Source organism: Sminthopsis crassicaudata, chromosome 3 (assembly GCF_048593235.1).
Source record: "Sminthopsis crassicaudata isolate SCR6 chromosome 3, ASM4859323v1, whole genome shotgun sequence".
Taxonomy (NCBI): Eukaryota; Metazoa; Chordata; class Mammalia; order Dasyuromorphia; family Dasyuridae; genus Sminthopsis; species Sminthopsis crassicaudata.
The window spans coordinates 365,213,030-365,240,336 of NC_133619.1; the positions used below are offsets into that span (position 1 = coordinate 365,213,030).

The 27,307-nt window shown below is 34.5% G+C and overlaps 1 protein-coding gene across 9 annotated transcripts in view; it reads left to right on the forward strand.

Moving 5' to 3' along the window:
• The window catches only part of C3H2orf76 (chromosome 3 C2orf76 homolog), an 83,342-nt gene that overhangs the window by 10,407 nt on the left and 45,628 nt on the right, over positions 1 to 27,307 (forward strand). For 7 of the 9 annotated variants that reach the window (XM_074301828.1, XM_074301833.1, XM_074301830.1 and 4 more), the window contains exons 2-3: positions 13,531 to 13,685; positions 21,871 to 21,921. In XM_074301828.1, the coding sequence (XP_074157929.1) occupies positions 13,531 to 13,685; positions 21,871 to 21,921 (206 nt within the window). The remainder of the gene's footprint in view (positions 1 to 13,530; positions 13,686 to 21,870; positions 21,922 to 27,307) is intronic. The other 2 variants (XM_074301835.1, XM_074301836.1) reach the window with 1 other exon arrangement.

The window sequence follows — 27,307 nt, forward strand, 5'->3', positions numbered from 1 at the left end:
TTACTTTTTTATACATCTGTTCTGTGCTCAAGCTTCAGGTTTCTCCAAGCTCTGGTCTTTTCCTCAAGAATGCTTATTATTCCTCTATTTCATTAAGGATTTTTTTCCACTGTGGTAGTATACTCAGTTTTGCTGGGCATGTTGTTGTTCTTGGTTTTAAATTCATATTCTTTGTCTTCTGGAATATAATATTCCAAACTTTTTGCTCTTTGAGAGTGTGGCTGCTAAATCGTGTGTGATTTTGACTATTACCTGAATTCTTTTATTTTGGCTGCTTACATTATTTTTGTTTTGATCTGGAAATTAGATTTTGGCTGTGATATTCTTTGGAATTTTAATTTTGGCGTTTCTTTTAGGTTTTTAGTGTATTCTTCCTTAATTCCACTTTGCTCTCTGGGTGTAAAATATCTGGGCAATTTTGTTTTTAAGATTTTTTGAAATATGTCTAGGCTATTTTTAAAGTCATGGCATTCATGTATTTCAGTAATTCTTTTAAAAATTTTTAAATAGCTTTTTATTTTCAAAATATATATAAAGATAATTTTCAGCATTCATCCTTGCAAAACCTTATGTTGCAAGTTTTTCTCCCTCTCTTCCCCCTATCTCTCTTTCCTAGATAGCAAGTAATCCAATATATGTTAAACATGTAATTTTGTACATATGTCTACATTTATCATGCTGCATAAGAAAAATCAGTACATCTGATGTTACTTCTCCTCCTGGGTCAAAGATCACACACTGTCTATTCTAGTGACTAAAACAGCAATTTTCCAAACCATTCTAAAAATACTCGTATGGGGTTGGGAAATCAAGCCCACCTGTGGAAGTAGAAAATCCATGAGAAACGGGGAGTTCCAACTCTCCAAAGACTATCCTAGCAGTTTTACAAGTATAAAACTCCATTCTCTCTAACTGCAAGGTCTTATCCTTGTAAGGTTTCTTAGAAATTAACTGAACTGTATTTAAAAATTTTTTCCTGAATATTATAGTCAATACACCACAATTCCTTTTTGCCTTGGGCCATAAAGCCTACTCCTGTCTTTTGAAATGAAGGAAGACACAGGAGTTTTGAATGGATTAATGAGCAGTGCTGATGATATTATTGCCCTTCCTTTTCCTCCTTCTCCCTAGGCCCACGAAGGTAGGGCTGAGGGAAGAGGAATTGGAAAATTCCCCAAAAGCTGATTTAAAATCCAACCCGAGCTTTGCACATAAAAAGAACTAAACTTCTTCTCAATGGAAGAGTAATCAATAAATTCCTTAAGACAGTAATACACAAGGTAAACCAACAAAACGCTAAGAATTTTTCCAACTGAAATCCATGTGGTTCGTTTATTTCCCTCCTTCGCTTCAGCCACTGGTTTTGAACTCTTCCTGTTCTAACTGTAGTAACCTAGCTTTTTCTTCTTTCTCTTATCTCAATCTGTAATTTAACCTGCAATTCCAGTAACTCTTTTTTAATTGTTTGTCGATCTATTTTTAACTCAACCTCTAATTGTCGCATTTTATACTCTATACTGTCATACAAACACATTAGCTCTAGGGTTGCTCCCTTTTCGAGCTATATTTAATGGGTGTGGGGATAGCCTTCTGGGAGCTTGATTACAAGCTTCCTGCTGTTCTTCAGTGGTGATATTTGTTAAAAGATCTTCCATCTGGCTCTTTAAACTATTTATATAAGCATTATGTTCAGCTGTATCCTTGAGCCTGATCCCGGAGTTATCTGGGTCCATATTGCCTGCCTTCCCTCCTAAGTGGCAATTCTACCGGATCTTTCAGAATCTTAGTTCTGAATATTAAATATTAATTTTCAAAACCTGATAATTTCTGATGCCTCACGTTGAGGCGCCATTTGTAACATGCCTTCCTGGCAGTTACAATTACTAGTCTATCCTATGCCCAACAGAGTACCTTTGACCACTGACCTTTGCAGTGTCAACTCTACCCGGCTCGCCTCCTCTTGAGGCCTTCAAAAGGTCTCTGGCCATGATTTCTTGAATCTATAGTTTAATAACCGATAGCGCACTCAAGAATGGCCACATGTAATCTTAAAAGCCTTTATTATACCTACTCCCATAATGCCCTGACTTGATGCCCTTACTTGTTAACTTCTTACCTCTCACGGCCCCATCAGCTTGGCTCAGCTACCCCAGGCTAGGGAGCCAGGTTAAAGAGAGCGATTGCTGTCTGCAGTGGGCTTATAAAGGGCCTGTGAGGTCACACACACAGCCAACCAGTGAGAGAGCCATCACCCATTACAAAGCTATCTCAATATGGCCAGGATCCCACCCACAGGGCAGTCCTATATCCACAGAGATTACTTCTGTTGCGCTCTGCCCGCCTATTTAAAGGACCCTTACAAGTCTCCACTGGGGACTTGGATGTAGATGGCTCTCTCCATCACAAGTCTATGGGAACTGGCCTAACCACCTCACAGATGAAAACAGCAAAGTCCATTACAGTTGATCATCATATAATCTTGTTGCTGTGTACAATGTTCTCTTGGTTCTATTCCTTTTAGGATCAGTTCATGGGAGTCTCTCCAGGCCTTTCTAAAACATCCTTTTGATAGCTTCTTATATAACAATAATATTCCATTACCTTCATATACCATAACTTATTTAGCCATTCTCCAACTGATGAGCATCCACTCAGTTTTCAGTTCCTTGTTCCTACAAAAAAGGGCTGCTATAAACATTTTTGTACATGTGGGTCCTTTTCTCTCTCTCTCTCTCTCTCTCTCTCTCTCTCTCTCTCTCTCTCTCTCTCTCTCTCTCTCTCTTTAACATTTTTTTCTTTTTCTTATTATTTTTTTTTTTCCCTGAGGCTGGGGTTAAGTGACTTGCCCAGGGTCACACAGCTAGGAAGTGTTAAGTGTCTGAGACCAGATTTGAACTTGGGTCCTCCTGAATTCAAGGCTGGTGCTCTATCCACTGAACCCTCTAGCTGCCCCCCCCCCTTTTTTTTTTTTTGAGACCAAACATTTTACTGGTTTCAGGATAGACAGCATGATCATTTTTTTCTTTTTTTTGATAAAAACACACACAGCACATACACATACACACACAAATGAAAATCTTCGAACTCTTAATAGAAGGGAATATTTAGTGGAACATACAAAAATAGCAAAAACATTTTCTTAAGCATAGCCATAACAAGATTTTAGAGTAGAAAAGGACCTCAGAGATCATTCAATCCAACTATCTTATTTTCACATGAAAAAACTGAGACCTAGAAACATTAGGGGATTTTCCTGTCATGTTATGAATTAAGGACAATAAAATCTATCTTTAGTTACACTTTAACTTATTTTAATACTAAAATGATTTTCTATTCTCTAGCACATGCCAGCAAGAAGCATAGGGAAGTGTCTACTGAAAGGAAAGAAGGAGAGATCTTGAAACTTATATTACTTGTTAAAATTTACATATTAAAAATTTAGAATTCTATAAAAATGATATGTGATATTTATTGTGGGAGAAATGAAATTTGAAGAAAATTGATCTTCCTAATAAACTCCCCCTCTCCCATAAATAGGATATTGCTGCTTTGCTGCTGGAGAAGTAAAACTTTAAGGAAATTGATATTCCTAAGACTTTTTTTTTTTTTGTTTGTTTTGTTTTGGTTTTGTCCTCCACATGCTTTTATTTAGCTTTGATTACTGCTTCCTCAAGTCTTTTACTTCTTTTATTTCTGAATAAATATTTGAGAAAATATGCTAAATTAATTTCTTACTTAGTAGCTTATAATTCTTATCCTTAGTTTATTCTACATATTCAGTCTCCACAATTCTTTCTTTGGATGTGGATGACATTTTTCATCCCAAGTCAAAGGGACTTGCTTTGAATCATTGCATTGTTGAGAAGAGCCAAGTCCATCACTACTAATCATCACATAATCTTCTTGTGACTGTGTATGAAGTTCATTTCTTAGTACTTCATCAGTCTGTCATGAGATAATTTTTCTGAGGGATCTTAGATATAAATCTCATAACAAAATTTCTTTTTGAATGTAAAAATGTTTTCCCAGTTTATTGCTTCCCTTCTAATCTTTTTTTTAAATTTTAATTTTAATTTTTTTATTTTTACAAAAATTTTATGCATAGGTAATTTTCCAGCATTGACAATTGCAAAACCTTTTGTTTCAACTTTTCCTCTCCTTCCCCCAGATGGCAGGTTAACCAATACATGTTAAATATGTGAAAGTATAAGTTAAATACAATATATGTATACATGTCCAAATAGTTATTTTGCTGTACAAAAAGAATCGGACTTTGAAACAGTGTACAATTAGCCTGTGAAGGAAGTCAAAAATGTAGGCAGACAAAAATATAGGGATTGGGAATTCTATGTAGTAGTTCATAGTCAACTCCCAGAGTTCTTTCGCTGGGTATATAGCTGGTTCAGTTCATTACTGCTCTATTGGAACTGATTTGGCTCATCTCATTGTTGGAGAGGGCCTCGTCCATCAGAATTGATCCTTTTCTCTTTTTTAAGGTCTCTTTGGGATACAGACACAGTAGAGACACTACTGGATCAAAGGGTATGCACAGTTTGATAGCCCTTTGGGCATAGTTCCAAATTACTCTCCAGGATGGTCAGATCAGTTCAACGTCAGTGTAATTACAACAATGTATTAGCATCTTAGTTTTCCCATATCCCCATCAGCATTTATCATCATCTTTTCCTGTCATCTTAGCCCAATCTGAGAGGTATGTAGTAATCTAATTCTTAATTTTTTTCCCCTTCTGATCTATTTTTTAAAAGCAGTTGTTTTTGCTATGAGATAGCCAGCATTTTCTTAAATTTTCATCTTTTTATTTCTTTTTGTCTCTTGAAATCCTTAGTTTCTATATGGTCCATTCTAATTTGGGGGGAATTTATTGCTTGTACAAACTTTTCCTGTGCCAAACTAATTCCTTTCTCTTCTGGTGTTCTTATTCTACTTAGAATGAAACTCATCATCAAACAAACCCCCTTTGACTCATCTTTTCCAAGTACATTAGTTGCATTTGAGCCCAAGTCATGTTTTCTTCTGAGGCACTGGTTTAGCTCTTTTAATCATTCTCTTCTGTCTCAAGCATTTCTGCCCCTATAATAATTCATTATGATGTAGTTCCTTTTTTGTTTGCCCTTCCAGCCTACTTCTGATTTTTTTGTTTTGACTTTTTAAATTTTGGACTAGTCCTGTTGTTGCTTTCTTTAGGTATTGAGTGTTGTGTTATTTTGGGAATTCAAAAACAGGCTAGAGACATGCAAACTTTCAATGTTAATAAAATAGTCTGATTGTGGGACAAAATCTGATTGACATCCCCATGGTCTGAGCTCTGTAATTTCCTGACCTGATTTTGGGTCTGTTCAAAAGTAGAATACTGAACTCAGCATGGATCAGCCACCTAGGGAGTGTTTTGGACTCAGAGTAGCAGAACTGTAGGTCTAGGATTCCTATTTTGGTTATTCCTTTACAAGCTGGGCTAAATGTTTTAAGTGAAAGCCTTCTCTGTACCTGGGATCTGAGCCATACCACTGCTACTTTCACACTTGGACTGCCACTCTAGCCTGGATCTTTGACCAGGAACTAAGTTATCTTTTCTATGCAGATGATGTCAAAATCTATGTATCTAGACATGGTTTCCTGAGCTTCTGTCTTATCTCACACATTTCCTACTGTGTTCTCTAGGCATCTCAAATTCGAAATCAGAAATCATCTTAATAACCAAAATATACTTCTCAGACTTGTCTATTTCTTTTTAGAACACCACCATCATTTTGTTCATATAAATTCACAACCTTGATGATAATCTTGACTCATTAATTCCATATATCTAATCAGTTGTCAAATATTTTTTCTACCTTTTCAATATTTAACTGCATATCCTCACATATCTTACCTATTATTACCTTCTACTTCATCTCCCTATATTAGTCTCTCCCCACTCTAATCTATAACCTACACCGCTGCTAACAAGATTTTTTTGAAGGGCAGATCTGACTTCATTCCCCTATTCAATAAACTTCAGGGACTCCCTCAACATTTTCATTGTAGTTTTCTTTTTCTTTCTTTCTTTCTTTTTTTTTTTTTTTTGGCAAATACTTAACTTCAGTACTTCCTAGCTCAGTAATGCTACTTACTAAATGTTTGCAAAAAGACTTCTATGGAAATAATTATAGCTTTCTATAGGAATTCTATGAAGGAATCCATAAACTTTTGTTTTAAATCAACATACACTTTGATACTTAGTGACTCAGTGCAAAGGTGGGATAAGAATAAGAAATGGAAGAGCCAAACAGAAGTTTCATGTATCTAATAATAAATTTTTTAAAGAAAAGAATTGGTAAGTTTTAGATATGCTGAATAACTGAATCACTGAATAACATCACAAAAATGAAATTTGTTATGTTTAACAGGCAAAGAATTTTTATAGATGTGGAAATCACCCCTGAGTCATCTCTCTATATCCAATGAGACCTCTGAATGCTGAAATTATCGGTCTAAAGCTAGAAGAATATTAATGAAGAAAACATCTGACATGCAATTGAAATAATTCAAGCAATCTTTATCTAAAATTATTGATCCTAAAAATTGGTAATGAATGTTAAATAGCAACATTGATTATAATGATTTCATACAAAAGTTTAACCAGTTGCTACAATGAGACTAAAATGTACCTTATTTATCAAACACTTGATTTGTCAAACAGAGAAATGGTAACCAGAGGCAGAATCAGTTTAGGCATTCTACCCATTATATAGTAGATAGTAAGTAAATGTTTGCTTTTTTGTGAATGTATGTCCACAAAAATATTAAAAAAAAAAATAGTAGAGAAAAGCTTCTAGTATATAAGTATACAAAATTAATGTTCCCTGTTGAGAATTTATGGAAAGACATGGACAAGATATGGAGGGATTATAATCTATTTTTGTTGAGAGAGGATTTACACCAGTGACATCATGGGACCAGTGAAATTTTTGCCACAAGGGAAGGAATTCACAGTCTAATGGGAAAGACAACATACAAGCAACAAAACACAAAACATTTGATTAATAAGTGTGAGAATAGTTCCTTAGTATCTGGCTGTAACCTGTGTCTGTTCCATGCTTTACCACTATACCACTTTCAATGTACTTGATGTTTATAGTAAGCTTTTTTTTTTTTTTTCCCACACAGTGACAACTTCAGAATAAAATGCTAATTCTTTTTCAGTTATTGTGGTATCAAATTTTTCTTCTTTTTCTCTCAAGGGTGGCTTGAGGGATGATGAAAATGTTCATAAATAGGTCTAGTAGAGATGTATGCTTGATATTTTTGTTCTCATTTAAGTTCACACATAGAAGTGTGCTGATGAATCATAACAGGAGAGTATTTAATAAGGATATACTTTGACAATGCTAGAGTGATTTAGTTGAGTGATACTAACATGCCTGAGTTGCATGATCTGTTAGCCAAATATCTGAGCTCTTTAATAAAAGCTTACCGATTGTTGGTCTAAACTTGCATAGAAAATCCTAGGAATAAGAATAATGGAAAATTATGAGCAACATCATCTCAAAAAGAATACAGAAACAGTGAAGTGTAAAACTGGTTTAAAGATCCTTCAGTAAGCAAACTAATCTGAAAACAACTGAGGAGCATGGACAGAGGGGGCATAACAGAAAAGGGGAAAAGACCTGTAAAAGATTTATGTACCAGACTTCATCATGAAGGACAGCAGAACCATTATACTTGGACTGATGTTTAATCATTTTGTGACTTTGGGAATATTACCTAATGTCTGTAGCCTCAGTTTACTCATCTACAATTGCTGTAAGCATAACGGAGACTAATTGGCTTTGAAGAACCATTCTAGTTTTAGATCTGCAATCCTATGATCTGAGCGTCACAATTCTGAATATCATAAAGAAGAGCTTTAAAAAATTTCACTAAAAGAACGCTTAGAAAAACTGCTGGATTAGATCTAGAATTCATAAAGGAGATCCCTACTGAGTGTAACAGTTAGGAGACCTTTAAAAGATTGATTTATAAGTTATTTGAAAAAGGAAGATTCCAAAAGCGTTTAGAAAATTTTTTAACTGTATTAATAACTAATATAGGCTTATTGTATTCCAAGCATTGTGCTGTATGTTTTAGAATTATCTTATTTGATTTTCATAATTCTGTAATGTAGGTGCTATATATTATTACTGCTTTACAGGTGAGGGAAACTGAGTCAAAGGTTGTGACTTGCTTGGGGTAACAGTGACTGAGCTTAGATTTGAACTTGACTCCATATATTACATTACTCATTATATCAATCAGCTGCCAATTAAACAGAAAACAACTGAAAAAATATTGACAACTACTCACCTTACCTGCCTGCTTTTCTATCTACATAAAATTTTTATGATAGTCTTGTCATATTTGGGACATCCTTAATGAGAATATTAGAAACAGGCAGGTTTTTGTAAGCATTTTTTCCCATTGGTCTATGTCTTTACATTCAGTAAAAATGACTGAAAGTTGTGGATAATAGAAGAAGAAAGTGAGGAAGCATATGCCATGTGAAAAAATATTTTGGTGTCCCTGTACATAAAACTTCATTACATCATAAGCTTTTTTATTTAATTGGTAGGGTAATTCTCAGTATGTAAGGCTGTTCCTCCATGTTTTGAGTAGATAATTTCATGAATTACTCTAGCCAAAAATCCCCTTGTGCAACCTTCCGAACTTACTTGGGTTGGTCCTGAATTGACGCTATAGAGAATTCAAAAACAGTATACTTTGATAGGGTTTGCCATAGTTTATGCTAAATAGTATACCAGCATGTCATCATGTGAGTGGATGAAATAAAATCTTTAATACAAATTCATGATGAAACTATATGTTTTCAACTGGATTATATGAAAGGAGGCTTTTAAAATTATCTGTGTTCCTATTCATCTGCCATGGGATTTTACTTTTTTTTGTGTTCTAAAAATAATTCTGATTAAAACTTTTTGTTTGGGAAGCCAAAAAACAGATTAAGAGGAGGAGTATTCCAGGCATAAAATGTGATGCTGGAGAAACTGGGCAAGATAGAGATTAGAGAGTATTTAATAATTTATTAGATGGAGAGAAATACTGGGACCAAATGGATCCATGGTTTGGTCCCAGGGCTGAACGAGACTATCATTTCAAAGAATCCAGCCCTGAATACGAGATTCTTTTATAGGGTTACAAGACCGATGACATAATGGGGGAGGTACCTGAATGGGGATGACCTAATGGGGGGAGGAACCTAGGATGAGGATGACATAATGAAGGGAGGCATAAGGGAGGGAGGTGCTGGAGAGGTTCCTGATATTCAAATGATGTCTAAAATGCATAAAGACCTTTATCCCATCAAACATTAAGAGAGAATGACTATAGCCTAAGGTCTAAGAATAAGACCTTTATCTTAATATTAAGAGGTAATTTTTTTAACCTGAGGCAGAGTAACTGAATAGGACAATTAGGGAAACTGAGTCAGGACATTAAAAGAGAACTGTGGCACAACTGAAGGTTAGCCAGAAAAAATGCCTGAAGCCAAAAGATGGTATATCTCTTTCATGGAATAGCAATAGAGGCCAACTATTATTGAATTAAAGGACATGTGGGAGATAAAAGGTTTGAGAAAACAGGAAAGATGGATATGAGGTTAGGTTATGAAGGGTTTTGAAAACCTAAGAAAGGATTGCATATTTTTTCCTAGAGGCAAATAGGGAACTACCAGTTCAACACTTTGCCTTGATTCTTCTTCTCTCCATTTTACAGTCATACAACACTATAATTAGAAAATTGAGATTGTTGATTACAGGTTCCAGCTCTCTATTTCTAAACATAATTAAGTTTTGGATTGACTACAGAAATAAGACTGAGAATGCATACAAAAGATTTCTTTGATAGAACTAAGCCCTCTAAGGAACTTTAGCCTATGCAAAATGACAGGATTCTGTGAATCTCTGAAAGGAAACTTGGGCCATTTTCTTTTGAAAGTAAATCTTGGGGCAGCTAGGTGGCACAGCAGATACCAGCCCTGAATTCAGGAGGACCTGAGTTCAAATGTGGTCTCTGACACTTAACACCTCCTAGCTGTGTGACCTTGGGCAAGTCAGCTAACCCCAGCCTCAGGGGAAAAAAAGAAAGAAAGTAAATCTTAAATGCTATAAGCAAATTAGAAGACCAAGGGATAACCATTCTGGAGAGCAATTGGAACTATGCCCAAAAGCTTAAGACAATGTAAACCCTTTCTTTGATCTAGCAGTACTACTACTTTGGCCAGTCAGTGTCCAGAAGCAGGCTTGCTAAATCTCTCTGTGGTTTGGCAGCAAGCAGAGTATGTTGCATATGGAGATGTCTGTTGGCCAGTCATATGTCCAAAGGATTTAGAATTGTACAGAATCTTAAAAATCACTTTGTCAAATGTCCTCATTTTTACAGATGAGGAAACTGGTAGTAAAGAAGGGACCCTGAAACTCTAAAACTTCTTGAAGGAGAAATTCTCCTTAGACTGCCTCAGTGTGGGATCCTGCCCGAGGGAAACAATATAAACAGCTTCATTCTGTAATCTAGGTGGGGTTGGTTCTGTCCTGAGCTAAAAGAATTCCAACCCTATTCAATTAAAGAAACTCATTCAATTCTACTCAAATTTCAGCTCAAAATGAAACCTAGTTTGTAGATAGAGCCAACTTGGAACTCCACCCACTAGCCCCCTTTAGGTTGTAGCCAAAGCTCCTATTATAAAAAAGCCAATCTAAAATCCTTTCTTTGCACAGGTTCCAAACATGCCAGGCTATGCCAGGGAAGCCTCTACCCACTGGAATAATATTCTTTTCCAGTGCTTTATCCTCACCTATTTCCCTAACCAGACTTTATGCTACTCTGTCAGGAGTTCTAACCTTACTTCCCAATCCCTATAATAAACTTCTTTTATCAATCTACGTTTTCGGTTTTGTAAATTCCTTTATAGAGAATCTCTACGCCTCCATAAGGGGGTTCCCCAAAACTCCCTACCCTTGTGCCCAATCCCAAGCGGGTGCAGGGGAGTCAAACCTCTCTATTTGGTTCCCTGAACCCCGAATCTGCCACTAGATCTTATCATTTAACTCTGACCACCACATACCCTAATCTCATTTTGGTTCCCTAAATCTAAACCTCATCATATTTTTGGTTCCTTGACTGGGAACCCCCAAAACTAGACTTCACCTCATTAGTAGATAGGTATTGTGACTTTCTGAAGGCTGTACTGGTAAATGGTAGAGTTGGGATTCAAAACCCGGCCCTCCTATCCCAAGTCCAGTTTTCTTTTCCAGCCACAGAAATTTTCTTTTTCTTAAAAAACCCAATAATTTGTGGTATCAGGATTTTTTAATACTTTAAGCAGATTCTGTCAGTGATACAAATGCTTCCATTGTTACTGAATCAGAGTATGTGGGAGGTATAAGGTTTGAGAAAATAGTAAAGATGGATGTGAGGCTAGGTTATGAAGGATTTTGAAAGCCTAAGAATTGCATATTTTTTCTTAGAAGTAAATAGAGAACCACTCATCTTGATTCTTGTACTCTCCATTTTATAGTCATGCAACACTATCATGGATTATCAACAGAGTATCAAATAGAACTCAACTGGCCCACATAATCAAGAATTTGTTTTCCTATTACAGATTTTCCTTTTATTCAATATTGTATTTTTGTTTTCTTCAATTAGTAACCCGCTTTGAATACAGTTTTCAAAATGAAACAATTTAGGTTTTAAAATAAGTCAGATCAACACACATTGTTTAATTCTGCAATCTGATGTCTGCATTCCTATCTTTTCTAATCTTTTCTTTTTATTACCCCAAGCACAGCTTGTTTATATACCCTCCCTAAGGCATGATAAATCTTATTTTATAACCAACTATTATGAAATATGTGTTTTGTTTTTTTCCTTTTTGTAAAAATGTTTTGATTCAGGGAAGTGTAAGTGCTTGTTTTGATCAAGATTAGGCAGACATTAAAATATATGTGGATTTTCAAATTGAAAATGAAATAAATAGAAGTAGAAATTTTGGGGTACTTGCAAAAGGTGAAACAGATTTAAATAGCTTCAGACATCTTTAAATTAATTAGATTCATTTATCAAAAAGTATTTTTACAATATACTATGCTATATATTAAGAATTTTAAGACCAAAAAGAAATGCTTGCATAGCCCCTGCCCTCAGGGTGCTTGTATTCTGCTGAAGAAATATAACATAAGGGGTAGAATATACAAATAAATAGAAATATGAGAGAACACTAAGTTGGAATAGGATGGGAGGGAGATCAGATCAGAAAGATCAGAAAAAGACTACATAAGGGATGGAGATTTAATGGAGTAAGATTGTAAAAGCAGTATTGTAGGGCTGATTTTTTCTAGAAGTTTAATAGTGAAAAGGAATCTAGAGAAAAGCTGAAATCTTGATTGGTTTAGTAGGATCAAGTGAAAGTTTTGTTAGGAATGAGGGAGATCTGATGGGTAGTATCTAAAGAGCTTATGGATAGGAAAATATGAAGATAAGAGAATAATCCATAGTACTATATCCTGGAGGAATAGAGGAACAGGTTTTGAACCAAGAAACTTGGTAGTTGACTCAGTTGAGGTCATACCAGGTCATAAACGAACAAAACAGAGATTTCAAGCCAGGTTCTCTTACTCCAAAGCTAATACTTTTTGTGTTTTATTATATTGCTTCATCATCATTCTTATAAAGAGTATATCATACAAATTGTATTTTGAGATGCTGGTAATAAATGGATTGTTTGCTTTATTTAATTTTATTTATTTATTTTGCTGAGGCAATTGGGGTCAAATGACTTGCCCAGAGTCACACAGCTAGGAAGTATTAAGTGTCTGAGGCCGAATTTTAACTCAGGTCCTCCTGACTTTAGGGCTAGTGGCTCTATCCATTTCACCGCCTAGCTGCCTCTTGTTTGCTCTGTTTAAAAATATCTATCTCTATATCAATATTTTTGAGGGTGAATGGTTATGCATGTGTCCCCTGTGAGCAGTTATGGGGGGAAAGAGATTTTGCATATAGTACTATTTAAAAGTTGTTTATAGTACTATTTAAATTTTATTAGTATTTTTGGTAAATATTGTCACATTTAATGAAATAACTTGGTGTATGAAAATTGAATTTGTAGTTAACTTTTTTTGGCAGTGGAAGGAAGCATTAGCATAAATAATTTAAAATAAATCATTTGAAAATTCATATCCATGGGTTACATGTCACTCATTCTTGGTTCTCATTTTCCTTTTCACTTATGTTTCTTCTTTTCTGCTAGAATTTTCTGAGGTAGCAGAACCAGGAGCACCTTGCAGTTGGGTCAGAGAGCCTTTGACATTATTGGAAAGATTGGGAATTTGGCCCAGCTTTAGGAAAGTTAGTCTGGTTTCATATCCCAGAGAAGATGGCCTTGGAACTCAATGAGATAGATAATTGGCAAGATGTAGCTAATTTTGTCTGAATTAATCATGATTTATTTATTTTTAAGTATGTTTTTTCTATATTTAGCTGGCCCTGGAAATTTTCTCACATGTCTTCTGAGAAAGCAACAATTACAGTTCGTCTCATTCGTTCTTTTGAGCATCGCAATTTCAAGCCTCTTGTTTACCATGAAGTTAATTTGGACCAGACTGTAAAAGAATTTATTGTGTTCCTAAAAAAAGGTATGATTTTTAAAGTCTTTTTATTAGCACTTTAACAATTAGCTCAATTATTGTTTTACTAAAACAATTATTACTAATAATCGTGTTTCTCAATATGGGTCTTAATGTAGATTCCAAGCTAAGCTAGTTTGTGTTATTAGTTTGTTCACAGAAACTTCATGTTCTTTAGATTCTCTTTGTGGCATAGATATAGCATGTATAAAAAGCATTCTAGTTGCTGGCATTAATAGATGCTATTCACCAAGGATGCTAATATGATATTAGGGATAGTTGCATTTTTACAACATGATGACATTCTTTGTAGTTTCTGCCTCCCCCCCTCCCCTGCAAGTTGATGATTTATATGCATTATCCTTTAGAGAGCCCAAATATTCCTTTGTGTTCTTCATCCTCAACATCCTATCTCAATACTGTTTCACTCAGTTTGACATTTTTGAGTTAAAGATAGTTAAGGGAAGATGATGATGAGGGCCTGGGTCATTGGGTAGGCTTGGCAGAGGCAGTCTAAAGTACTGAGAAGATTACCCCCAGTGGCAGGCAGGAGAGGGCCCTGAGGTGATCACTTAGCCTTACAGCACCATCCCCTGGGTGGGGGGGTCTTAGGCAGCCTGGCCTTGCTGTGTCCAGTCAGAAATCCAAGGTATTTCAAATCCCCAAGGACATAAATCTGTCTGTGGCCCAGGCCATCTTTGCTGATGGGTTAAGCCGACTCTGGGATTCTGCCTCCTGGAGTCTTTCTCTTCAACACTTCCCTGTGAATTGTGAATTGTCTTCTCATCCCCTCCACCAGGCTTCAAGATATTCTCTCTGCTTAATCCATCTCCTTTCCATTCCTCAAACTATATGCTTTCCCAACTCTATTTCATATTTACCTCTCCTGTGTCTATTATACCCCCTTCATTTTGTCTGTAATCTCTTCTCCTAAATAAAGCTACCTTTTGCCAAAGAAAATGACATGACATTCTTCTTGACATGACATGACACTTTCTTCCCATGACAGAATCTCAACATTTGGTGCCTACATCAATCTTATAATTTGGTGCTAAACCTCAAATGCATCAAAAGTATCATTCTTTTCATTGTGATTAGGAGATTTTTAGGGACTACCTCTTGGTAAGTTGGGAACTATCAAAGAATTTAGAATTAAACGGGATTTAGGTACTGTCACTTTGTAGTCATCCTTCACTTCTAATTTTTCTTGATAAATTCTCAAAGTGTAGCCCTTATCATAGTTCAAGAAGTTTTAGTGACTTCTTACTCCTTTAAATCACCACTCTCTATTCCTCTGTTTGATATTTGAGTCTTTTGCAGTCCACCACCAAACTTAAAACTCCTCTGAACTTCCCTAATGTTGTCCAGAGCACCATCATCTTCTGGTGATTCAGTGAAATTATCACCGACTTCTTCCTTTCATTCCTCACATAGCCAGTCATGCGGCATGCTACATCCTGTGTTTTTGTCTCCACATGTTCACATTTATCACCTTCTTTTCACTCATGCAGCCCCCCCCCCCACCCCCCGGTCAGGACCCCTCATAACTAAGTAACTGTGTTGTAATAGCCTCTTGACTCACATCTCCATTTCCATATCTCTTCTATGTGGCTTTTGAAGTAATTTTTTTAAAACACAAAATACTTTGATTTATATATCTCATATATATGTGCTTGAAATTTACAATACAGACACACAGAGAAATAAATACACATATGGCTTCCTTTGTTAGAATGTAAGCTTCTTTAAGATAGGAAATATTTTGCTTTTTTTTTTTTTTTTTTCTCTAGCACATAGCATAAAGCTTGGCACATAGTAGGCGCATTGATGGTGCGGAAATATTATGAGGATAGTATCATAATTTTATATAATCTGGTTTGCATTCAGAAAGAAAATTAGTTGCATTGTGAAGGAAAATAGGATAGTATCCGTTTTCAAAAACTGTTATTATCTTTGAACTTATTTGTTAATATTTTAATTTAAAAAAAAAAGGTTCATCCTGCTTTTTATTCTAGCTTTTATATTCATTTTGATAGTTCTCTTATCCTAATTACTAACCCAGCCCTGACTTTATATTTCTCTGAGGTATTAAACTAGAGTATGATGAAACTAATACCTGAAATGGGATGGAAAGCTTTTATGTTCTGCTTGAAAGAAGAGAGGAACTCCTATTTGAAAGCAGTAGAGGTGGTAATGGCAAGAGAAAGAGGAAGGCCACTACTTTAGGTCAAAGTAAGAAATGAAGAACAGCACCTAGGGAACCAGAACTAGGAGAAATATCTTTGGTTCTTATTCGTATATCATCTTGCACCATCAAGTTCCTGTCTCCCTTTTAATTGTCTCCTCTCCTTACTTCTCTTTTCTTCCCTGCTTTTTAATCTGATGTAATGTTCTCTTCTCTAAATTATAATGTTTTCTGGGAGCAGATTTCTTGGGGAGCTTCTGGAGGCAGCCTTTGTTTCAATTCAGTTCAATGTTCCCAAATGCAACCAGTAGTTAAAGTCTAGATCCTTTATTTTCTCCTTCAAAGGCTTGTCTCTTTTCCTGGGCCTGGTTAGCTTTCTTAGAGGCCTATCTCTTTCCTTGGTTCCGAGAGCTCCCTCTGAATGTCTCCAGCCAGCACAAAGGTGAAAATTGGAATGACTCTTGACTCCTCCCAGAGTGGGCTTGTGGGTTTCTGACTTGTGAATCTCCCAGAAGTCCAAGAGTGGGCTTGTCCCTGAGAGCTTCTTGCTTATATTTCTGCCCAACTTGTGAATCTCCTAGTTATATATGCTCTCTAAAGGTGTGAACTCCTTTAAAGGTGTGAACTAAGTACATGAGCATTATCTCTATCAGTGACTTAGCACCTTGTTTCAAGTTCTGGCTCATAATAATCTGAGTCTCTATTTTTGAAATGATTGCTTGGACTTCATATTTTCCTATACAGCTTCCATGAGTCATCTGTCCATCAACATGCTGGGCCTTCTGGATTTCATGGTATTGCTTGGAACATAGAACCAATATTCATCACCAATCATAGATTTCTTTGACAATATTTTTATGTTTTCCACTGAAATTCCCTGATTTTAATATCCTGCAGCCTACTCCTGCATATCATATGGGTTTTTGTTGCCAATTGAGTTATTTAAAACTTTTCCAATATTGGTATTCCATGTATCAAGTGTGAATCCTTATTGAGTGACCAAAGAGTGCATGTACCATAAGAAGTGCTAGGTTATGAAGAGAAACATGAAAGAGTATCTACCTTCAAGTGATTTATATTATACTTGGGAAAACTCAGGAGGGGATTGCTAGGTATAACTAAAAATATATTTTAACTTTAATAATGTATGTATAGGAATATAGGGTACCATTATAGGGTAATGGGCTTTATGCTGTTCACAAGCAAAAAATTAAAATTAATCATGATATGAGAAGTATAGCCAGTATGGATTCACTCAGCATATTGTGCTTCATTCCCCTCTTTCCTCTTTTTGACAGGTTAAACAAGGGGATTATTATACCTCTGATATTTTTTGACTTCAGCAAAGCATTTTACAGTTTTTTGTGCTAATCTCAAAAAGATGCAAAAATGTGATATGAAAAGTATTAAAGTTTGAGCAATTCATAATTGGCTGAATGACTATTCTTAGAGGGTTGATAGCAATTTGGAAGAAAGTCTTTTAAATAGAATATGGGATGATTATTGCCCAACTTATGTTCTGTTAAACCTTTTTTGTAATGAAATTAAGACATATGCAAAGGGAAAATGCAACAGATTTTCAAATAATGGAAAGCTGGGGGGTTGGAGTACCCAGTTCATCACGTGGCAAAATTAGAACTCAGATACACCACAGTTTAATCTATCAAATAGACTACTTAATTAGTTTAACAGATATAAATATAAGGTTCTGTATTTTAGTTTAAAAAATTAACACTGTAAATTACAGGATATGGAAAAATGTGGCTAGAAAGAAATTTCTTTTTTTATAAAGTTTTTTTTTGTTTAGATTTTAAGTTTTGAACTGTCTTCTTCTCTTCCTCCTTACCATGCACTAGAAACCACCATTTGACACAAATACACACACACACACACACACACACACACACACAGAAAAACCATACTGTGTATACTTCTTTTGATTAATTTTCTGAGGTGGATAATATCTTCACAGATCCTTTGTAGTTGATTTGAATATTTGTAATACTCAGAATACTTAGTTGTTCACAATTATTCTTCAAATAATATTGTTGTTACTGTATACAACAGTCTCTTGGTTCTGCTCATTTCACTTTAAATTATTTCATGGAAGCATTTCTATATTTTTCTTACAGCACAATAGTAGTATTCCATCCAGTAGTAATAATATACCATAAGTAGTTTAGCCATTCCCTATTTGATGTTCATCTCCTCAGTTTCCAGTTCTTTGCCATCTACCACAAAGAGAGCTGCTATAAATATTTTAGATCTAGGTTCTTTTTCTTCTTTTCCTCAGAAACCTTGAGAAAGAAACTGATAGTAGCATTGCTGGGTCAACTGGTATATACAGTTTTATAATGTTGGGCATAATTCCAGATTATTCTTCAAAATGGTTGGATCAGTTCACAATTTCACCAGTACTGATTAATATCACAATTTTCCCACATCCCCTCCAATACATGCCATTTTGTTTTATTGTTTATTTTTCTAATCAATGATAATGATTTAGAGCATTTTTTCATATGACTATGTAGCTTTGATTTTTTTTTTCTTTTTTCATCAAAAAACTAGTTGTTGATATCCTTTGAGCATTTATCAGCTGGAGAATGACTTATATTCTTAGAAATTTGACAAAGTTTTCTAAATATTTGAGAATGAAGTTTTTATCTCAAAAATTGTCTATAAAATTTCCTTTAATTTTCTGTTTTCCTTTTACTTGGCTACATTAGTTTTATTGCTATTAAAAATAAGTTTAAATTTAACATAATCAAAATTATCAATTTTGTATCCCACAAGTCTATCCCTTTTTTATTCATAAATTCTTCTCCTTTCCATAAATCTGATAGGTAATGCATGTTCTTCTAATTTACTTGTAATATTTCCCTTTATATCTAGATCATATGTTCATATTAACATTTTCTTGGTAAATGGTGTAAAATATTAACCTATACCCAATTTCTGCCAGACTTCTTTCTAGTTTTTGCAATAATTTTTACCAAATAGTTAATTCTTATCTCAGAACCATAAATCTTTATGTTCATTAAACAGGTTACTATAATCATTACAGTAGTAAATATTGCATATTATATGTCTACTCTCTTTTACTAAATATCTTTCAATTTCTTAGCTATTACCAGATGGTTTTGATAATTAGTCTTATAATCTAGTACAAGATTTGGCACTGCTAAAGTCCTTTTTTTAAAAAAAATTCTTTTGATAGTTTAGACTTTGTTTTATCATGTAAATTTTGTTATTATTTTTTTAATTTTGATAATAATAGCTTTTTATTTTTTTAAATGTATTTTTAAAAATACATGCAAAGATAGTTTTCAATATTCACCCTTGCAAATCCTTGTGTTCCAAATTTTTCTTCCTCCCTTCCCTAAGACAACAAGTAATCCAATATAGATTAAACATGTCCTATTCTTCTAAACATATTTCCACATTTATCATGCTGCATTAAAAAAAAAAATCAGTTCAAAAAGGAAAAAAAATAAGAAAGAAAAAAAACAAGCAAACAAACAACAACAATAAAAAAGGTTAAAATACTATTTTGTGATCCACATTGTCCTCTCTGGATGCAGATGGCTCTCTCTATCACAGATCTATTGGAATTTCCCTCAATCACTTCATTGTTGAAAAGAGCCAAGTTCATCATAGTTGATCGTCACATAATCTTGTTGCTGTGTACAGTGTTCTCTTGGTTCTACTCACTTCATTTAGCATCAGTTCATGTCTCTCCAGGCCTTTCTGAAATCATCCTGTTGATAGATTCTTATATTCCATTACATTCATAACACCATAACTTATTCAGCCATTCAAGGGAATTAATGAGAAAAAAATTATATAAAGGACAGGGGCCTAGCAGTACCAGACCTAAACTCTGTTATAAAGCAGCAGTCATCAAAACCATATGGTACTGGCTAAGAAATGGAGTGAGAGATCAGTGGAATAGGTTAGATACACAAGATACAATAATCAATTACTATAATCTAATGCTCATAAACCCTAGCTTCTGGGATAAGAACTTATTATTCCATAAAGACTGCTGAAAAAGGAGAGGAAAATGGTGAAGTAGGTCAGTAAATTCCAAAGTCTTCAGGGTAAACATAGACTGATGGAAAAAAAATCAAGAAAACTTGGGGCAGAACAGGGGTTCTCCAGGTACAATTCTAAGAAGATCAAAGAAAGATCCCAGGATGAGCATTAGTCAGTGTGAAATACAAACACCTCTGGCCTTGGTTCTGCAGAAATACCACTTGGGAAGCACTGGGGCTTGCTGGGTTTGGGAAAAAAAAAAAAAAGGGATCAGCACCAGCTCTGAAGACAGGAAGACCTGAGTTCAAATTTGGTCTCAGATACTTAACACTTTCTAGCTGTGTGATCCTGTGCAAGTCACTTAACCCCAATTGCCTTAGCAAAAAAAAAAAAAAAAAAAAAAAAATTGACAAGAAAGAACCCAATCATAAAAACTTACTATGGGAATAGCGAAGACTAAGGTTCATTTTCAGAAGAGCACAGTGGAGTAAAAAGATCTTTGTCTCCCTGCCCAGAGAAAATTTATAGAAGTCAAAAAAATCATTTAAAAATAAAATGAGAGGGGCAGCTAGGTGGTGCAGTGGATAGAGCAGCCCTAAACTCAGGTGGACCTGAGTTCAGATTTGGCTTCAGATACTTAAGGCTTTCTACCTGTGTGACCCTGAACAAGTCACTTAACCCCAACTGTCTCAGCAAAAAATAAAATTAGAGGCTTTAAAGAAAAACTAAAAAGCAAAAACAACCAAAAAATCCCACAATCAGACATCCAAGAAAGACAGGAAAATTATGGGAAAAAAAAAGTTAACCAACTAGAAAAGGAGATAGTCTTTTTTTTTTTTTTTTTTTTTTTTTTTTTTTTTTTAATAGCTTTTTATTTACAAGATATATATGCATGGGTGATTTTTCAGCATTGATCCTTGCAAAACCTTCTGTTACAATTTTTTCCCTCCTTCCCCCCACCCCCTCTCCCAGATGGCAGGTAGACCAATACATGTTAAATATGTTAAAATATATTATAAATACAAGAAACTATGCAAACTATCAGGCAGCTAGGTAGCACAATGGAGAGCACTGGGCCTGAAGTCAGAATATTCCTGAGTTCAAATTTCACCTCGGGTTCTTATGTGTTATGTGACCATGGGCAAGTCATTTTATTTCATTTTGTATCTGTATAGTGAGTTGTCACAGGCTTCTCTGAATTCTTCATATTTTTTCTTTGCTTACTGGCATAATAATATTCTATTATCTTCATATAGCATAATTACTTTATTTTCCAAAAGATGGGTACCTATTGTGTTTCCATAACGCTTTACCCCCAGTGGCTGATTGGCAGATGGACCAAGTAGCCAAGGAGCTCCTATGGTTATTTCGTTACCAGGCCACTAGTGAATGATGTCAGTGGCCTGATCGCCCCTAGACCAGTTAGATATTGAGGATGGTTTCATTGCCTTTTAAGGAAAAACAAAGCCTATTCTGCATGGGCTTTGGGGGGTGGGAGGTAGGATAGGAAATTGCTTCCAATACAGTTGGACTCTACTAAATGTTTTTTTTATAACTCTTCTAATACTGACAATTTCTGTCTTCTGTCCTGTTTGCTAGATTGCTAGATGTGAGGTGAAACTTCAGAGTTAGTTTTGATTTGTATTTTTCTTATTATTAGTTATTTGGAACAGTTTTTAATATGATACTTAATATTTTGCAGTTCTTTGAAAATTATTTATTAATTTAGCCATTCATTCATTAAGAAATAGATTTTACTCTTAATATGTTTGTATTAATTATATATCTCTTTATCTCTATGTATTTCTTAGATATCAGAACCTCATTAGAGATATTTGATATAAAAATGTTTTCCTTATCATTTGCCTTTTTTATTTTAGCTGTATTGATTTTGCTTGTTCAAAAGTTTTTCAGTCACTGATAATGTATTTGCAAAAAAAAAAAAAATTATTCTTTAACCTTTTTCATTTGTAGATGTTCCTTTAAGGACAGGCCTCCCACCCCCATTCAAGCATTATAAATATGGTATGTAAATTTTCTTAATTCTTAAAAAATGTAAATTAAAATCAATAAAATAATAAAATAAATATCAATAAGATAAAAATATCAAATCAAATTTTAAGTTAAATTGAATTCAGGTATGTGGTTTGCAGATATCAAGTTAATATTTATAAACAGAACCGTATCTATATATATCTATATCTATCTATCTATCTATCTATCTATATATATATATGTATCTATACTTCATATATCAATATTACATAAACCTTAGTTGAAATGTTAAAAGATTTATAGAGTGCTAAATTTTCAGATATTTCTGAATAGAATTCTTTAAAAATATTACATATGGGGAGAAAGCTTCATTATAAAGTTATTAGGAAAGGAAAATGTTTAAGAAGAGTTTGCCTAATAGTTTTGAAATTTTTAATAAAATTGAAGATATTTATCTGTTGAGCTTGATATAATAAATTGGTGATTAAAAGTAGGGAAAGGAATTAGATTTCAGCTCCAGGAGTAAATATGGAGTGCTACAGTTCATAAAATGTGAGTATTCACTTGAAGGTTATGATGCATATAACAAATATTTCTCTTATTTGGTTGAGTCATTTGAGAATATTAATTTTTTATTACTTTAAATCATTTTTGAGTGGCTTTTAACTTTGTTCCTGTTTGGTGTAGAGCAACTTATGACCCCAAATACTTTGAAATCACAGTTCTCTCCGTGCTTTTGCATTTTAATATCTAGAGACTAATTGTGAGGTCACAAGGGGTAGTCAAGCAAGAGGTGAAGGCAGTGAGTGGAAAATCCTTAGATTTGTGTTCTTAAAGAATTTACATAATAAATATTAAATCAGAGAATGAAGTGAAAAGCATGGTTAAGATAAATATGAGATTTCTTAAATGTGGCTTTCAAAATAAAATAGTCTGAGATACAATATTAAGCCTGAATCAATTGGAAAGACATTTTCAAATTATTATTGTCACATACAGTTTCCCTTTATATATTCTTTAAAGTTTAAAAATATCATATACATAATTTTGATAAATTTTGGATAAAGAGATGCATTGAAATGGCCATTGTGTTAAATATCGCGGTAGAAGCTAATATATACTTACTATTTTTTACTTTACTCATATTCTTTTCTCTATTGTTTTACACTTTAAAAAAAATTGGCAGATTGGCACCTCTATACTTACTTGCTGGTGATGAAATGTAGCATTGTGATAGAATGTTGAAAACACTCAAACCAAGTGAATACACATCTAAAATCTGTTGCTTTTTGCTCAGGAAGAAATCCCCAACTCTCAACTTTCTGCTATATTATCATCAAATCTGTTGTGAAGAAGAGTATTATATTAGACATCATGAGATTTAATAAATTTAAGTTTTTGCTAAGAAGTTAGCTTTCCAAGGAGAAGCAAAAACACATATAAAGACTGTATTTTGCTATTTATTATAAAAATGCCCTTAAAAGAGAAAGGAAGGAAGGAAAAAACAAATTATGTTGCAATGAGCTGGGAACAGTGTTGCAATGATCTTGTAGTTATTTCTTTTTTATAATTAACTGTTTCTTCTTATTCCCTTTCTCTTCTCATACAAGATTCTATTGGTTAAAAATATCTGGTGAGTTTTTGTGATCAGAGGTTTTTTAAAGTCAACAAATGTAGTCCTATCATGTAGCTACAAAATATACTAAGGCACACCAAAAAATTATTACTACTATTTAAAGAAACACTAGCAAAATCTGTAGAACATATAGATGTTTTCAAGTCAAAATTTTGAGATTAATTAATTGAGGGGATTACATTCCAAACAGCTTTTGAATTCCCCTTATTAGAGAATAATTACCAGTTTATCTAAAATGCCACAAATAGGGGAAACAATAAACTCATTAGTTTTTAATCTGTTCTATTAGAGCAGAATGGATGATTAAAAGTAGCAAATGATCATAGCATGATCTTTTTTGACAAAACTGACACATTATTTTATATTTCAGTGCTCCAGGCACCTTTACAATTATAAGTCATAGAGCATTTTCTGATCTCCATTGATTGGGGGAGTTTCCTATACTGACAAAGAAAGTTGTAGGCAAAAACAAGCCTCAGTTATTTACTTTAAATTTCATTTTATCATGGTTTTCATGAACAGCCCTTTTCAAGGTCACTAGTGACCATTCTGTTGATAAATTTAGTGTCTTTCCCTTCATTTTTATCCTTTGTGACATTTTGGTAGTATGGGCACTGTTGACTCCCCTCCTTCCTTCTTGATATCTTCTCTTGCAACTGTTGCATTGTGCTTTCTGGCTTTCTTCTTGCCTCTTTATTTCTGGTTCTGGTTTTACATCTTTTATTTTAAAATTTTCTTTTTTCTTTTCTTTTTTTTTTTTTTTTACTATTAAATTAATCATTAGTAAACAAGTATTTCAGTATTTAAAAAAAGGAAAAGAAAGACTTGTATAAAAAATTGAATTGCTGTTCTGTAGCTTGTAGAAATACATGTATTAAATTTAGTAATTAATAAGAGAGTAACAGAACTGCCTTATTTGTTTGTGTCTACCCCCTTTTGCATTGTTTTCTTGTATTCTGTGCATTGAAATATATGTTATTGAGGATCCTTTTTTGTGTGTGTTTGCCTGTTACTACTTACTAATATGCTACCTCAACCTTTCTCCCTGAACAGAGACACTCTCATAACAAAAATGTATGATTCAGAAAAATAAAAAATGCATGGTGGTCATTTCTAAGAAGTCTGTACACATACATGTATACAATAAATATACACATCTAACAAATGTACATACACATAATCCTTTTTATTGTATTATTGTCCTTCACATACTCTTCCATTTTTAGCTAAATTTGATTATCCTTATCCTCTCATATATTTTCCAGCTTATTGCCCCCAAAGATATTCTTTTTTCTTTTTTAAACTTTATCTACTAGTTTCTTCTCTTCTGTAACAGATATGCTCAGGTTTCCCTCATCCTTAAAACCTTTACTTGACCTACAATCACCACACACTGTCACTTTATGTTTTCTGCTTTTCGCAGTCAAACCTCTAGGAAAAACTATTAACATTTAAGATCATAGGGCCATAGATGTAGAACTAGAAGGAACATCAGTGGTCATTTAATTTAGTCTCCTTACAGATGAGGAAATGACTGTCCAGGGAGCTTTAATAACTTGTTGCCCTCATTTCTTCTCTCATTCACTTCTCAACTAGCACTTTACAATCTGACTCCAAGCTTCTTCACTTGAGAGAGCAAAAACTGTTCTTTCACAAGTCACCAATAATTTCTTAATTACTAAAATAATTAGCTCTATTTCCATCTATGTTCTTCTCAACTTCTCTGAAGCATTGGAGGTCAGGGGAGGGGAATAAGTATAGGGCCCATTCTGTGCTGGCATTGTGGGAAGTGCTTTACAAATATTATCTCCTTGGATCCTCCCAACAATCATTTGAGTTAGGTGCTGTTATAATTCCCATTTTATGATTGAAGAAACTGAGGCAGAGAAAGGTTAAGTAACCTGCCTAAGGTTATATGAGTAGTTAGTGTCTAAGGCTGGATTTGAACATAAGTCTTTGTGACTTCAGGCTCAGGGATGCCTGCACTGTTCTATCTCTCTGACTCTCCAGCTCTGCTGATTATTCTGTCTTCTTGTGTACTCTAGCTTCTCTGGATTTAACTTCACTCACTGCATATATTCATTCAATTGACAAATCTTGTTGGTTCTGCTTTTACAAATTTTTCTTTTATTCCATTCACATGACTAGGACATTTTTTTAGGCCCTCATCATCTCTCATCAGGACTGTAGGGATGGCTTTCTATTTGGCTTCACTATATCCAATTCAATCTTCTCCAGTTCATTCTCCAAACAGTTTGTGCAGTGATTTTCTTCTTCTTTTTTAATTAAAATTTTTATTTTCAAAGCATATGCAGGGATGATTTTTCAACACTGACCCTTGAAAAACATTGTGTTCCAATTTTTCCTCCCTTTCTTTCCAGCCCTTCCTCTAGATGGCAAGTAAAATAATATATGTTAAACATGGTAAAAAATACATGCTAACATGGGTAGAGTAGGCTTTGAATACTAAGCAAGAATTTTGGCTTTAATCCGGGAGGTAATTGGGAACAACTAGAGTCTATTGAGTAGGGGCTTACATAGTTGGACCTGTGCTTTAGCAAAATCAGTTTGGTGGGCTAAATGAGGCTGAATGAAAGATAGATTGGAACAGAGAAAGGGTTGAGGTAGGCAGACCCACCAGTAGACTATGGCAATAGTCCAGGTGTGAGGTGATAAGGGTTTGCATTAGAGTGGGAGCAACATCAGAGGAAAGAAGGGTGTGTATTCAAGAAATGTTGCAAACAGGCCTTGGCAACAGATTGAATTTGAGGGGTGAGAAATAGTAAGAAATCAAGAATAGCACCTAAGTTGTGAACCCAAGTATTAGGAGGATGATTTTGAAAAGTGTCCTTTTGCAAAAGGAAAATAATGAGTTTTGTTTTGGAAATAATTCAAGATATCTGAGAATCAGATGGAGATGCAAGATTGGAGGTCAGCAGAGAGGATAGGGGTAAATAGGCAGATTTGAGAATTACCTATAGATAGTAATTAAATCCATGGGAGATAATTAGATCACCAAGTGAAATAGTATAAAAGAAGAAGTGGGACACCAATGGTTAGAAGTTATAATCTGAATAAGAAAAGGAACATCCAGATAGGTAGGAGGAAAAACAAGAGAGAGTGGTATTCTGAAAACCTAGAGAGAAGAGAGTATCAAGGATGAGAAAGTGGTCATCAGCATTAAAGGCTGTGGAGACTTTGAGAAGAATGAAGATTAAGAAAAGGGCATTGAATTTTGAATTTAAGAAACCACTGGTAACTTTGGAGAGAACAGTTTTAGTGGAATCCGGAGGTCAGAAATTGAATTGTCTGAGGTTCAGAAGAGAGGGAGAGGAGAGAAAGTGAAAGTATCTCTTATAGATAGTCTTTTTAAGGAATTTAGCCAGAAAAAGCAGAGATAAAGGAAGATAATTAGCTGGGATAGAAAGGTCAAGTGAAGGCTTTTTGAGACTGAGGAGACATAGTTGTAGACAGAAAGTGAGAGACTAGATAAGAAGACTTTCAAGATAGTGATAAGGTGGGAGATGGCAAGCCACAATCTTTTGGAGGAGATGGGATAGAATGAGATCATTTGAGCAGGTAAAGGAGTTAGCCTGAGTAAGGACACTTATCATGTGAAACAGGATTGGAGGAGGAGATAGTGGCAAAGAGCATTTACAGGATATAATAAAAGGAAACTTAGAATGGCCTCAGTTTTTTCTCAAAAGGGAGAAAGACTCATAGGAGGTTTGAGGAAGAATATAAAAGTTTGGAAGAATTGCCATGAAGGGTACAATAGTA